The sequence below is a fragment of the Heterodontus francisci genome, chromosome 3 (assembly GCF_036365525.1).
Source record: "Heterodontus francisci isolate sHetFra1 chromosome 3, sHetFra1.hap1, whole genome shotgun sequence".
Taxonomy (NCBI): domain Eukaryota; kingdom Metazoa; phylum Chordata; class Chondrichthyes; order Heterodontiformes; family Heterodontidae; genus Heterodontus; species Heterodontus francisci.
This window is the reverse complement of record NC_090373.1, coordinates 202,232,384-202,248,159: the sequence shown is the minus strand read 5'-3', so window position 1 is coordinate 202,248,159 and position 15,776 is coordinate 202,232,384. Positions and strand designations below refer to the sequence as shown.

Sequence of the window (15,776 nt, the reverse complement as noted above, 5' to 3'; positions counted from 1 at the left end):
GGGTCCTGGCTCTTGGGGATTTCAATTCGTGTACCGTTGTCCCCGTCAGTTCCGTCCCACATTGTTATTTTTCCCATTACTGGGATGACTAATACTGCATACAAAAACATCCAACCCATTTTATTTCCTGGCTACTTTTGAAAAGAAAGAGAGAAAGAGAGAAGGCACACAATATTACAGACAGTATTTCCGCGCTCGCGCCGCTATATAAAAAAAAGTTCGTTACTCAAAGTCTTTTTAGCTTTAGTTTCAATGGTTCTTCTGTTAATTCGGTTGTCCAAGTTCCTTCCTCGGCCGGGGGGGTTGTACCGGCCCCTTGATTCTTGTGTAGTGGGTCCAACCTCTTTCTGCCGTTCTTATGGCTGTTTCAGTGGTTAGGAGAGTCTGGTATGGTCCTTCCCAGTTCGGTTGTAGTTTAGTCTCTTTCCACGATTTCACCAGAACCCAATCTCCTGGTTGGATCTTGTGTACTGCAAATTCGAGAGGTGGGGTCTGTGCTAACAGGCCTTGCTTCCTGAGGAATGACAATGAGGAAGACAACGCCAGTATATAGTTCTTTAGAAACGAATCTTTAGTTTCTAAGGTTGGCATCTCGCCCCTGGTTCCCATATAGGGTAATCCGAATAGCATTTCATAGGGGGACAGTCCCACATCTTTTCTAGGGGCTGTCCGAATTCTGAGTATCGCTATAGGTAAACATTTGGTCCAGGGTAACCTTCAAGTACCAGTGCCATGCCTTTCTGCTCACTTCCACATTCCCCCCTTTTATCATTCTATGATAACCTTGTCTCTACTGATATTCACGAGGATTATGTGGATCTATTTACTCAAATAACATTTAAACAGTATAATATAAAAGCAAATATAAAAAACTCAGCAACTGCTGAATCAGAAGGGTAGGCTGAGCCACCCTCTCACAAGGGGGCGTGTATTAGCCTGGTCGGTATGTTTTTCATTCTAACTTTCCCCTGGGATTGTCATGTCTGGGTGATAAGAAGAGTGCTGTTGAAGTACAATGTCTCTCTCTCTCTCTCTCGCTGTACCAGCTGCAAGGCCAAGTTGCCTCTGCAGCCCTGAAGTTATGAAGTCAGCTAGCTTGTTAGCAATACATGACTGATTAATTGTTTCATCTTAAATGTTCCCATGTAATTCTGTTCTTAAAAATTCTAAAATCTAAATTCTGTTCTCACAGTCCCCCTTTTGATTCTTCAAAACATTTTTAAAAAATCAATCCTTTGATCCCACCTAGGTGCCTTTAATGGTCTCTATTTGTCTAGAAACAGCCTTCAACACCCAGAGGGGTCTCACTCAATACGCCGCCTGCTTGTGCCATAAGAGGGGCCTGCGGTAACTCTGTAAAGGCATAAGTTTTGCAGGGGCTTCAACTACTTGTTTACAACATAAAAGGGTGGAACACTTGTGCAATTACCATCTCATTTAAGCTTCACTGTTTTTCTCTGGCTTCATCTCTATTAACGAAAACTTTCTGCGCTTCTCTGAGCAGTTCGTCCAATTGTTTTTCACTCCATCCATCTATCTTTTGAATTTTCTTTTGGATGTCTGGCCATGATTTTGTTACAAAATGGACTCGAAGGAGTCCTTGGGCAACCGGGTCTTCTGGATCTAAACCTGAATATTTCCTCATTGTGTCCCGTAATCTCTGTAAGAAATTTGAGGGAGTCTCATCCTTTTCCTGTCTTACTTCGAAGGCCTTATTCAAATTTTGTGATTTCGGGACAGATTCCCTAATGCCTTTTACTATCAGATTTCTAAGGTCTTTCATCTGGCCCCTATGGCCGACGTAATTGTTCTGCCACTGCGGGTCTTGATTAGGGTATTTTTGTTCGGCTGTTTCGTTTCCCCCTACCCCGGGAGGGTTTTCTCTTTCCCAGATTTTCATTGCAGACCGTCTAATCATTCCCCTTTCTTCACTCGTAAATAATATGTTCATAATGGACATTAATTCCGTCCAAGTATATATACTTGGACCGAGAAATTGATCTACTTGGTCTGCCAATCCTAAGGGGTCTTCTACGAGGACTTTCATTTCCTTTTTAAACACTCTTACCTCTCCTGACATTAATGGTGCACTAACAAATCCAATTTCATTATTTCCTATTGGTACCTCTCTCAAGGGCATCATTGTCTGAGGAGACTCTCTGTCTCTATCGTCGTCATTATCGTCGGGTTTAGGGGTGGTCCTTCTTGCTGTCCTTAGATCATATTTGGGTCTTTATCTCCTTGGTTTTTGACTCTAAATCCCAATACTCCAACATCCGTCCCAATGGACTTTCTGGAGGGATGTTGCCGGCAGACTTTCCTTGTCTCCCATCGTCTTCCTTTTTAGACGATTTATTTCCCATGGTCTACAGTATTCACCTCCTAACTGAAGGGTCTTGTACCCTACGGTATTCACCTCCTAGCTGAAGGGTCTTATACCTTACGGTATTCACCTCTGAACTGAAGGGTCTTGTACCCTACGGTATTCACCTCCTCACCTCCTAACTGAAGGGTCTTATACCATACAGTACTCACCTCCTAGCTGAAGGGTCTTATACTGCAGGACTGTAAAATCCACTCCTCAAGGACTTTTAGTACTTAGAAGGTCTTATCCTACAGTTAACCAGTATTCACCTCCTAACTGAAGGGTCTTATACCTTACGGTACTCACCTCCTAGCTGAAGGGTCTTGTACCCTACGGTATTCACCTCCTAGCTGAAGGGTCTTATACCTTACGGTACTCACCTCCTAACTGAAGGGTCTTATACCATACAGTACTCACCTCCTAGCTGAAGGGTCTTATACTGCAGGACTGTAAAATTCACTCCTCAAGGACTTTTAGTACTTAGAAGGTCTTATCCTACAGTTAACCAGTATTCACCTCCTAACTGAAGGGTCTTATACCTTACGGTACTCACCTCCGAGCTGAAGGGTCTTGTACCCTACGGTATTCACCTCCTAGCTGAAGGGTCTTATACCTTACGGTACTCACCTCCTAACTGAAGGGTCTTATACCATACAGTACTCACCTCCTAGCTGAAGGGTCTTATACTGCAGGACTGTAAAATTCACTCCTCAAGGACTTTTAGTACTTAGAAGGTCTTATCCTACAGTTAACCGTAAGTCACCAAGATAATACTTAAAAGTCGTTTTTCTTACCTTGGTCCGTGCACGGAGTTGCCTGACTTCACGTGTGTACCTGCCGCACTAAATACTCGTTCAGAGTGACTTCCCTAGGATCGTTTTCAGTCGATTACTCGGGTCCGCTACCGACGAGAGAAACGAGACCGTTTTTAAATTAACGGGACGCGTCTTCTCGTCTGTTGTCAGCCGCGGTCCCGGCAATGATGAAGAGATCCCGGACGAGCCCCCAATTGTGAGAAACGTAGCCCACTTGATAATAATTTACACCAAGTCAAACTCTGAAGAAGTAAGTTTATTTAACGTTCTTGCAAGATCGGGTGTCCTACAAGCAGGCACCCCAATCAACATATTCAGTTCATGTTTATACAGTACAAATCCATTTTTCCACGCCTTTAGTTTACATTATTGGTTATAATATATTATGACACTAACCTATCCTATAGTTGCTACAGTCTCCTCCTCTGTTTACTTCTCCCCCGACTCTAACTTTCTAGCCCCTAACTCTTGTTGTTGTTTTACCTTATTTGGCTCTCCATTGTGTGTTTTAACTTGCAGCTGTCAGCCTTTATCTTAGTGGGGCAGTTTCTTATTCACTACATCCTTTGTTCTAATTCTTGCTGTTTCTCTTTTCTCTGCCTAAGCACAATTTTTAACTGCTGTACTGTCTCAAGGTCTTTACTTACATACCCTTATCAGTTCTCTTTTTCAGTGATTTCATTATGTTGTGTAGAAATGACTTCTTGGTAATTTTCCACAAGCTGTAGAAACAACATTTCAGTATTTCTTATTCTCACAAGTGAATGGCTGCATGAGTTCGAAAATATGTTTACTTTGTTTTTTCAGTTGCTGGTTTACATTGTAATGAAATGCATTCAAGAATGCCAAGCACAGAGATGTCATGAGTTTTGTTTTGTTTATTTGAAAGCTTAGAATTCTGTGTGTTTTTAAAAAACTTAGAAAAAGGATTTTTTGTGAACATTGAATGCTGAAACTTGGTGTTTGAACTGAGTGGGACTGACTGCAAGACACCTGTACCAAACAACAGCAAGGGAAATGACAGGTCATATGACTTAAATGTTAGCATTTCAGTTTCATTTTTTGCATTGTGGAGACCAATAAGCTGGGAAGGCAGGAGGCAGAACAAACTGGCTGGGACCTGTTTTTTGTAGACCAGATAAAAGACCTCTCCCTGAAAAAGAAGGCCTATCTTTCTTGTAAAAGGAAATTCTACATTTGAGGTGGTGGCTGTGGTGTGCCTGGAGAGGAAAAGACCCAGGAAAAGAGGAGTTGCTGCTGTCTTTGGAGAAATGCTCCTTTGCTAAGCGGAAGCCCTGTATTTTAAAAGGTAGCAGATTCCTATTGCTTCCAGGCTCTGAAATATTTCCACCTCAGGAGTGATTCCAGTTGCCTCTTATGTTTTGGGAGATCCTGAAAGCTCAAGAAAGCTTCTCTTGCTAGACTGCTGTTTCAAAACCGAAGTAGACCTGTTGCTGCGCCCTCTGCTGAAAGATTTGTGTGACACCTGCTGCAGACAAATTACCTTGATGGCTTACCCATGGCTGACTGTTCATCAACCTCGCCTGGAGAGAGTTCGAGTGGCATCTGACTTTTCGACTCTGGAACACCTCACCGACCTGGAGATATCCTACCAAGACGTGACAACCTAATTATTTTATTATTCCTAGGAAACAGTTGGAATCCAAAACATCCTTTTAAAACCGTTAATCATTTTTTTTGGAATGTATGTGTATGTGCATGAGGGTTAGGAAGAATAAAACGTTTTAAAAGAATCTTTTCACCGATAGAGTTATCTCATTATTGTTTAAGACTTAGTTTATCAATAAATAGTTAATTTTATTGTTGTTTAAAGAAACCTGGTTTGGTGTGCTTTATTCTGGGAGACATATATGGCTATTTTCCGGTAGATGGAAACTTTACGAATATGCTGTGACCTGTGGAGTAGTGGGACTGAATTAACAGTACATTACTCCCGCCTTGGTCGTAACAAAGCACAAAGTAGAACTGTTGACTTATTGACAGCGGATTCAAGCCTGAGATGGTGGGAGGACAGTAGAATGGCAGAGAGGTAATGGGTCTGGGTAGGGATGAATCTGAGCAAAGTACCCAAGAAATGGGAAATAAAAAAGTGATGTCTGAATAAGAGGAAGGAGGGGAGGACATGTAAGTGGTAGATCTGCTACTACAGTGCTTTGTTGGATGTTGTAGCGACTCTTTATTTTTTCTCACATTGTAGTAAAGTTAACCTTTACCAGCTTTGAGGGGCTGTATGCGTGGTGTTGGGGTTGACATTGATGTTCTGGCCACCTCCTTCTCATGAACAGTTCTCCTTGAAGCCGTCTTGGTCTGTTTTAAACAGGGCTTATCTGCTCTGTCTGACTTCATATGGGAGTTCTTCGACAAACAAATTGGACTAGGGGGCTTTCTTTCCTCTAGCAGACCTTATGGGCATTTTTAGGTTAAAAAATGAATCTATTGTGCAGTAAGTTCATTTTGTTGATTAAGCTGGTTTAAATCCTGCACCATTCTGCTTATTTCTGCCTTGAATGAGTGAGTTTCCAATCAGTGATGCTCTTAATGCCTGTGGTTCATTCTGATTATTTAAATTAGATTGACCCCTGTAACAACAGTGTTGAAAGTCCACTTGGCATTGGGCAAGAGTAAACTCTATAGCACCCTAATTCTGCTCTGGAATTTGCCGCAGTATTTTGTAATCCACCCCCAATTATGAATTTGACCAGACCAGTGTAATATGAATGAAATATTCGATGTTCTGGTTTCAAAGAATGCTAATTACTTCACCAGGTAAATAATCATTAAATTTCTCTGTGTGATGACCGACATCAAAAACTGAGGATTCTGTACTTTTCTAACAGTTTTAGAATTACCTTTTTGACTAACCCGTATGCCTACTTACAGGAGGCATCCTTTTGTGTTTTGGATTGTACTGATGGAATACTCACCGGTGCTGCGATTATGCTGGAAAATATTTTCTTACCAGCTGTTTCTGCATCTCAAAACTGGGGAGCACTTAACCAATACTTACATGGCGAGAGAAAGAAGAAAACTTTCAAAGATACTATTCGCAGATACATCACTTTCTTAAATGGTAAGTTAAATTGGTTGAAATTACAGGTTATAGTAGGTATTTAAATACTAGATTATTAGTCATATACCATTGAATCAGAATCCAGTAGCAACATAGATATTATCTTGTGGCTGATCAATCAACGGGATAAAAGCATAGTAGTGTAAATAAAAGGAGCATTCAGTTTTCCAAATACTCCATTTTGTAGAAGAAAATCCATGATTCCGGAGAATTTTGTTTGTGACTGCTGTGAAATCACCAGTGGCAATTTCAATGAATCTTGAATGGATTCTTAGAAATAAATTATAGTTTTGCAGGATTTCCTAGCCTCAAATTGGATCTTGGTATTGTACATGGTTGTGGGCATTCTGTCTGGAGCTGCACTGGGTTGAATGGGGACAGTCCAATTTACAAGATCAGGCAAGCAGTAAGGGAGCTCTGACTGAAGAATATCTTTGCTGGTAAAATCACTTTTAAACAAAATATTCCTCAAAAATGTTCCTAGGTAATTTCTTCTGTAAAATGGAAGAGTGCTTTAAACAACAAATTCAAGTACTCAACCTTGTCTGAGTGGTAGTACCTCTGTGACATCAGAGTCAGAAGGTTCCAGTTTCAAGTCCCACTCTAGAGACTCCAGAACACATAATCTAGACTAATATTTCAATGCAGTAGTGAATGAGTTGCATAGATTTAATTTTTAAATTTATCTTTCTGTTAATATTTAAACTAACTTTTTGTGGATGGTATTTCAATTAGTCACAGCATCTGGTTGGTACTTCCTCCAAATTATTTCCAGCAATAAATCACCAGAACTCACTTTTCATCAAATTTAATGTTGATTTTAGGTGTAACCTGAAGTCAAGTATTGTGGGAGGTGGTTGAGTGGTCATGTTCTACAGAAGGATCATGGGTCCAAGGGAACCGGTTGGCTTTCCTTTCATGGCAACAACAACAATAACGTATTTATATAGCTCCTCTACTGTAATAAAATATCCCCAGGCACTTCACAGAAGCATTATAAAGCAAAATTTGACACTGTGGCACATCCTAGGAGGTGACTGCTGCTGACTGCATCTCTGGAGCTAGATTTTGAACAGCTGAGTGTCATCTCCTCTGCTGCACTAATGTGCTGCATTGTGAGGGGCCAAAAGCCTGGAGTTTATCTTTCTAAGAAATGGCAGTATTAAGTAGGTTGGCTCCATTTTCCTGGGTTCTGGACATGACTACATTGATCAGTAGGCTGATTGGTTGAATGACAGTTATTAGATCCTGCAAACCCTGAGACTTCCACTTGCCTGGATGGGTGCAGCTCCAACAACACTTAAGAAGCTCGATACGATCCAGGACAAAGCAACCCGCTTGATTGGCACCCCATCCACAAGCATTCACTCCCTGCAGCAGTGTGTACCATCTACAAGATGCACTGCAGCAATGCACCAAGGCTTCTTAGACAGCACCTTCCAAACCCGCGACCTCTGCCAACTAGAAGGACAAGGTCAGCAAATGCATGGGAACACCACCACCTGCAAGTTCCCCTCCAAGTCACACACCATCCTGACTTGGAACCATATTGCCGTTCCTTCACTGTCGCTGGGTCAAAATCCTGGAACTCCCTTCCTAACAGCACTGTGGGTGTACCTACCCGACATGGACTGCAGCGGTTCAAGAAGGCAGCTCACCACCATCTTCTCAAGGGCAATTAGAGATGGGCAATAAATGCTGGCCAAGCCAGTGACACCCTCATCGCATGAATGAATTTTAAAAAATGCAGTAGCATGCATGCCGGCTGGCAAGGTGTGGAAGCTAGGAACATAGGTACAGGAGGATGCCATTCAGCCCCTTGAGCCTATTCCACCAATTAGTTAGATCATGGCTGACCTGTATCTCAACTCCATTTACCTGATGGTTCATATTCCTTTATATCCTTATCTAATATAAACCAATTAATATCAGGCCGGAATTTTACGCCGTCCCAGCGGGTTGGATAAAATTAAAGTTAGGCTCCAGGAGGCCTAACTGCCCCAATTTCGCAGACCAAGTTTACGAAGGTCCGGTGGGGTGCCGGGAGTGGGGGGTGAGAAGCGGCCCGCCCGCCCGAGGCCAATCAAGACCCTTAAGTGTCCACTTAACGGCCACAAGGGCCCTCGCCTGCCTCCAGGGGTATTTTACCCCTGGCAAGCGGGTGTGCCGGGGACATGAAAGGCCACTCAGCTATAGCTGCTGGCCTTTCCGCATCCTGGGGAGGGGGGGGCCTGGCAATTGGGCACAGGGTGCCCAATTGAGGGCCGCCCCTGCCTCCCAACCCAACCCCGGGATCCAAGATGCCCCCCTCCCCACAAACGACCACCCTAGCCTTACCAGGGCACGACCGATTCCCCTGGTGAGGCAAACCAAACTTGCCTTCAGTCCCGGCTCCTTGGTATCCTCCTTGGTCGCCTGGGCAGCAGTCCCAGTAGAGGCCACCGCTCCCGGTGGCGCTGCTGAGACTAAGAGCTGCCAGCCCACTGATTGGCCGGCAGCTCACTGAGGTGGGACCTTCTCCCTCAAGTGGTCGGATGTCTCGCCTCGGGCCAATTAAAGCCTGGGGAACCGTAAAATTCCCAGGCTGGGCAGAAGTGGGTTCGGCACTGACATTTACGTTGGAGTCCGACTCTCGTCCGCCCTCTGTAAAATTCCGGCCTCAGTTTTGAAAATTTCATTTGACCAAACCTAAGTAGGTTTTTGGGCGTGAGAGAGTTCCAGATTTCCATGACTTGTTTCTATGAAGGAGTGCTTCCTGAAATCCGACCTGAACGGTCGAGCTCTAATTTCGAGGTAATACACCCTTGTTCTGGAGCCCCCCCCACCAGAGAAAATAGTTTGGAGGATTAAATTCGATCGCTCCCTGAAAACAGTGATGCACAATTAACCTGCCTCTGTTGGTTGCATTAGAGGCAGCTTGCTTATTTCAATGATTTCAGCATCCAGCCAGCACAGACCATGCTGTTGGTTGGCTGGATACATCAGCAGGAGACCAATATCATGAGTTACAACACTGTGAGTGTACCTATCCCACTTGGACTGCAGAGGTTCAAACAGGCGGCTCACTACCACCTACTCAAGGGCAATTAGGAATGGGTAGTAAATGCTGTCCTAGCCAGCGATGCCCACATCCCATGAACGAATAAAAGAAAAGTAGCGAGCACCTCTTAAAGCTAGCCTGTGCCTCTTAAAGAGCAGGTGCATTGTGGCTGGAACAGAATCTGACCTGAGAGACATTGAGAATGGGACGACACAAGTGGGCTCCAAGCTTCTCGGATGCTGCACTTGGAAGCCTTGTTGGAGGAGATGGGAAGGAGGAGAGATGTCCTGTATCCGCAGGAGTCCGGAAGGCATACCATACACATGTTCAGAAGGCAGTGGGATCAGATAGCTGTGGAGGTCAACGCCAGGAGTCAAGCTCTGAAGACCTGGATGCAGTGCGGCAAGAGGTTCAGTAGCCTTACATAAGTAATCAAGGCCATATTCTACCAACTTCACTATGAGCCTCTGTCACTGCTCATTCGCCACATCCCTGTCACCTACACTTAGCACTACTGCAAACCTCACACCCACACCTCACAGCTTGCACGCACTGCCAGCTATTCAACCACTACAGCCACATCATCAGAACAGATTATGCAACACTCATTGCCACACTGCCTTCTCCCTTGCAAGATAATGTTGTGCACAACCAGAGGCAGCAGGAGCTAACCATAGGAGGAAGGTCATGCCTGGATGTCCTAACTCCAATGGAGGAGACATTGCTGACCATTATTGGGACAGCCGTTGTTGAGATCTTGGCCGGCGGTGGCACTGAAAGCATCAAAGGATACAGTATCCTAATATCCTCCTTCTCGTAGCCTACCTCCCTGTCATCCCACACTCTCTACTGATTTACAAGCTACAGGATGGTGAAAACATGCACATCTTACTTCATCCCCTCTCCTCATCACAAAGTTACCCCTGTCAGATACCCAAGAAATGCAGCCTGGCCCAGCAGTGGACGAACAGCATGAAGACAATGATGATGAAGACACACCATCACTTGCTTCACACATTCTGCCACCTGCTCAGAAACTGACACAAAGCATATGATTTAGAGGACAGTCCGGAGACTGGAAATCAAAACTGTTGCGAGAGTGCTTCTGTTTTTTGTAAAATATGTTTTTAAGGACTTATAGTTGACTTATGGACATTGATTCATCTGGAGCTTGAAGAGATGCTGAACTTTGTGTGTTTTTTTTAAAAGAAGTCACCAGAAGGTTCCTGGACTTGGCTTGTAAACAAGCCCTCGCTGGAAGGCACCTGTTTTCAGATAAAATACCAGCAGGGAGCTTGTTGTTTTGACTTGGAGAACATGTTTACAGAGAACTGACCGGTCAAGATTTATAGAGATCAGGAGGCGTGACTTGTGGAATTTTTGTGGTTTCACTTTGAATTGTTAAAAAAAGTTGGTTTTTGCCTGCCAAGAAAACCCAACTCATCTTTTTCTCTTTCTCAGATCAAAACTCTGCATATCCAGTGTGTCAGTCTCCTCTTTCCTCCTGTATTTGAAGAAACCCTGCAAAGCAAATCTGTGAGAACTGAAACCCCTATTGCCGCATTTCTGCTGTTCGGCCTATCTGAAACCTCTGTAGCTGCATTTCTTGGAAAGCCAACCCAAACTGATCTTCAACATCGTTTGGAAAGAACTGTTCTAGGAAGATCCCGGTGACAGCCATCTATACGCATTTGGGATGCCAAACCAAAACAAAGGACATCTTTACATATCTTCTCTCTTTTTTTCAAGAATGAGCAAGCATTCAACCTAAGTGGGTTTTTCGTCTTTTTTTTTATAACAGAGTTCTAAACAGAAATCCCTTATATTTTTCCAGTTAACCGGTGTGCGTGTTGTTACGACCAGGTGAGAAAGAGGCCTAGGGTTCCTTTTCAGCCTTCACCTGGTATTATCGTAATAGGGTTTAATTTTAAACACACCGTATTTTTAGCTCCCCCTTGGTGAATCCTTGTTCACTGCTTTCCAATTATAAGGCAAAGAAACCAGCACAAACAGGTTTTCTTAGGTTTAAAGAAGAAAGATTGAATTTTATTAAATTTAAACTCTAATTTGGTTGACGCCTACAGATACATGACACACCCACGCTAGCATGCATATGTGATACATGCAAATAGAGACAGAAAAGAGCAGAAGAAAAAATAAAGTGAAAAGTTTGAGGCAATATCTGAAGAGTTTTTGTTATGGTTCTTCGAGCTCACTGTAGAATCCTTGATTGTAGGTAGATCTTGCTTTCCGTTGGGGCCCAGTATTCTTCTTAAATCTTGTTCCTGTAGGAGACTTTTCTCTTGGAATTCAGGTGTCTTCGGTGGATTCAGAGGCTTGTGAGAAAGAGATGGGAGTAGGCAGACAGGAGAGGCTGTGGCGAGCCAGCCAGGAGAGATCTTCTCAGTCCAGGAGCATTCTGCTTTCTGCCCAAACTGTACAAATTCAAAAAACCCTGGAGCAGCCAGTTAGTCATGTGACCAGCTGGCCAAACCAGTCCTGAATTCTATCACCTTAGCAGTCTCTGGAACGCTCCTCTTACACACACTACCTGGTGATCAAGGTCTGTTATGGGTTGAATATGTCAGGGAATGGTCCTTTGTCCTTCCAAGCACTGGCTGTTAATATGCAAATGTATTTTCCAGCCATGGCTGATCTGTTTAACAATGTTCATGACAAAATTAAAGTGCCTCATTCTTGGCAGGTATGCTTTACTTCATTCGAAACATTAACTGTGCTTCTTTCTCCACAGATGCTGCCAGACCTGCTGAGTATTTCCAGCATTTCTTGTTTTCATTTCAGACTTCCAGCATCCGCAGTATTTTGCTTTTATTTTAGTGCTTTACTTCATTACTGGTTAAGACTTGTTTTATAATAAACCGATAATTTTGTTGTTTATTAAAGAAACCTGGTTGGTGTGTTTTATTCTGGGATAAAAATAGAGTCTATGATTTACCTTATGTGTAAATGGGGAAAAGAATTAAATATATATCGTGACCTGTGGAGAGGTGGAACTAGAATATACAGTGCACTCCTCCCGCCTCAGTCGTTGCAAACAGAACGTGCTGAGAGAAACAGAGTTTCAGGTTAATGACCTTTTATGCTATGAGACATTGGACACCAGTGGAGTGCAGCTAGAGAAGAGAGCAAGGGTTGGGCAGGTGCCAGGTTACCAGAGGGTGAGGTCGCACAAGGGTTCGACTGCAGAGGACTCGGACGACTTGATGGGGCACCTTACAGAAGAATGCTGATGGGTATGCACAACAAAATACGCAGTGCAATGTTGAAATTGTGGTCTCTGTCAAAGAGCATGGAAGGGTCCGGCACCATCTTGTCACCGAGCTTCATGCTGAGCCTGGAGCCCATCCTTTCCAGTATGGAAGTGATGCAACCCTGATTGCAGACTTGTGGACCAAACCATGATGGCTGATGTTGCACCTTCCAGTGCAGCACAAGCAGCACCCTCAGAACTGAGTGCTGCAGTGGAAGCTCTGTCTGCTGTTATGAAAGCTCAGACTGGTACCATCCTGGCTGTGGATTGCAGTGTGCAAAGGGGATTGCAGGGTGGTCCAGCAATCTGTCCTCCAACAGATTACTAGGATCGCTGAGGTGCTGCCCTAGGCGAGTGGCAGAGATTCCATGGAGCACTAACCTGTTGCCCTTTCAGGATCAAGTATTCATACTCATACGCCTGCCACTCCTCCTGTGCCCTTTTGCTGCCCATCAGCCAGCCAAGACTGCTGCAACCTGTGCCAAGCTAGTGCAATCTGTAGTTGAGTGCTTTAGGCGCAGACCTGCTCGAGGTCATCATCCAAAGCCATCTGCTTTCCTCCACTGAAAATCAGCGACCTTCCGCCAGCCATACTGCAGCTGCTGGGGTAACACTGCACAGAAGCACCAGGGCATGCAAAGACAGACTGAAGACAGGTACCAAAGGAAATTACAAGGCTGATTAGTTGACTTCTGTATGCAACATGGCCTGATTTGTTTTATAAATTTGCTTTGAAATGTTTGTTATGCGATGGTGTTTATTTTTGCATTGTGGCCAAACTGGTGCTTTGGTCAGTGACGAAGGGAAGGTTGGTGAATGGAGAATTTGAATGCAGTATCGCACTTAGATGAGTTCTTCACAGGCAATCTAGCCAGAAAGGGGCTGTCGAGGTTGCCTCTTCCCTTCATGGTTCTTTTCTCCTCCTCGATCTCCTCCTCATCCTCCTGCTCCTCAGTTACTCACCGTATAGCTGGTAGTAAGAGCTGTGTCCTCATGATCGTGAGGATGTGCAGCATGCAGCAGACATCTTGACACTTGCTCTGCTGAGTCATGCAGGTCCTCCAGAGTCGTCCGGGAAGTAATGATAGTGTCACTAGACGAGTAACCCAGCGCCCCAGGGAATTGCTCTGCGGACATGGGTACAAATACCGCCATGGCGGATGGTGAAGTTTGACCTACATGTGACTGCAGACGCACAGCAAGGTGGTTGACTCTTAAATGTCCTCTGAAATTGCCTAGCAAGCCACTCAATTATATCAAACCGCGACAAAGTCTAAGAATAGGAATGAAACTGGACAGAGCACCCGGCATCGGCTTAGGTACTGAAAACGATGAAGGAAAACCAACCCCGTCGACACTGCAAAGTTCTGCTTTCTAACATCTGGGGGCATGTGCCAATATTGGGAGAGCTGTCCCACAGACTAGTCAAGCAACTGTCATACTCACAGAATCGTACCTTGCAATGTTGCAGACACCACTGACCGTCGGGAGGGAGTTGCCCTGGGAGTCCTCAACATTGCCTCCAGACCCCATTAAGTCTCATGGCATCAGGCCAAACATGGACAAGGAAACCTCCTGCTGATTATCAACTACCGCTGCCCCGCCCCCCACCTCGGCTGATGAATCAGCGCTTCTCCATGTTGAGCACCAATTGAGCATAGCAAGGGCACAGGATGTACTCTATGTTGGATACTGGATGACTGGCCAAGTTCTAAAGGACTTTTAGACTGGGCCTGTGGAGGGAACCAACAAGAGGAAAAAATCTACTTGACCTTATCCTCAATAATCCACATGTCGCAGAAGCATCTGTCCATGACAGTATTGGTAGGAGTGATCACAGTCCTTGTGTGGATGAAGTCCCGCCTTCACATTGAGGATATTCTCCATCGTACTTTGTGCCACTACCACCGTGCTAAATAGGATAGATTTTGAACAGATCTAGCAACTCAAAACTGGGCGTCCATGAAACGTGTGGGCCATCAGCAGCAGCAGAATTGTATTCAACCACAACCTGTAACCCCATAAGCTGGCACCATTGACACCAACCCTAGTTCAATGAAATGTGCGGGAGGGCATGCCAAGAGCAGCACCAGGCATACCTCAAAGTGAGTTGGCAGCCTGGTGATGCTACAACACAGAATTACTGGCATGCCAAACAACAGAAGCAGCGTGCAATAGACAGGGCTAAGCAATCCCACAACCAGCGGATCAGATCTAAGCTCTGCAGTCCTGAAACACTACCACCTGCAAGTTCCCCTCCAAGCCACACACCATCCTGACTTGAAACTATATCACCGTTCCTTCACTGTCGCTGGGACAAAATCCTGGAACTTCCTTCCAAATAACACTGTGGAGGTACCTACCACACATGGACTGCAGCGGTTCAAGACTGAATGAGACTGGCACAGTTTAAAAGAGCACGGCGGGAAGGAGTGAGACCGAGGTGGACCTGCGAGGTTACAATCACTGGCGAGCAAGAGTTCCAGTGGCTTAAAAGAGGCATACTCACACAGGGACAGTGAGGGAGATTTACAACTGACATTACAGCTCAGAAAGTGAAGTGTTGCAATGGGAGGCCGCTGATTGGTAAGTATGAACAGGTGGGTATTTCTACCCTTTTTTACTACTTTCAATAGCTGAAGTAAAAGTAAAGGTAGGGACTTTAGCTTGTAGTAGGTAGTGTTTGGAATGTAATAAGGTCCCTAGCGTAAATAGTACTCTAAATTAAAGAGAGTAACTAAGGAGCTTAGTCTAAGGGGAAGTCATGGCAGGAGAGCTCAGCCCCGTCCAGTGCTCCTACTGCACTATGTGGGAAATCAGGGATACTTCTAGTGTCCCTGGCAACCATGTGTGCAAAAATTGTGTCCATCTGCAGCTACTGGCTGACTGCATTGCGCAGCTGGAGTTGTGGATGGATTCACTGTGGAGCATCCGCAATGCTGAGGTTGTCGTGGATAGCACGTTTAGCAAGGTGGTCACCCCACAGGTCATGGCTGCACAGGCAGAAAAGGGATGGGTGACCACCAGGTGGAGTAGTAGGCACAGGCAGGTAGAGCAGGATTCCCTGTGGCCATCCCTCTCTCTAACAGATATATCACTTTGAATCCTGTTGGGGGATTGGCCTCCCAGGGGAAAGCAGCAACAGCCAGGTTCTTGGCACCACAGATGACTCTGCTACACAGGAGAGAGTGAAA

At 44.7% G+C, this 15,776-nt stretch overlaps 1 protein-coding gene across 1 annotated transcript in view; it reads left to right on the top strand.

Moving 5' to 3' along the window:
- Positions 1–15,776, top strand: part of LOC137367179 (dynein axonemal heavy chain 8-like) — a 2,062,041-nt gene that overhangs the window by 138,415 nt on the left and 1,907,850 nt on the right. The window contains exon 6 of the mRNA XM_068028615.1: positions 6,082–6,271. Coding sequence (XP_067884716.1) covers positions 6,082–6,271 — 190 coding nt within the window. The remainder of the gene's footprint in view (positions 1–6,081; positions 6,272–15,776) is intronic.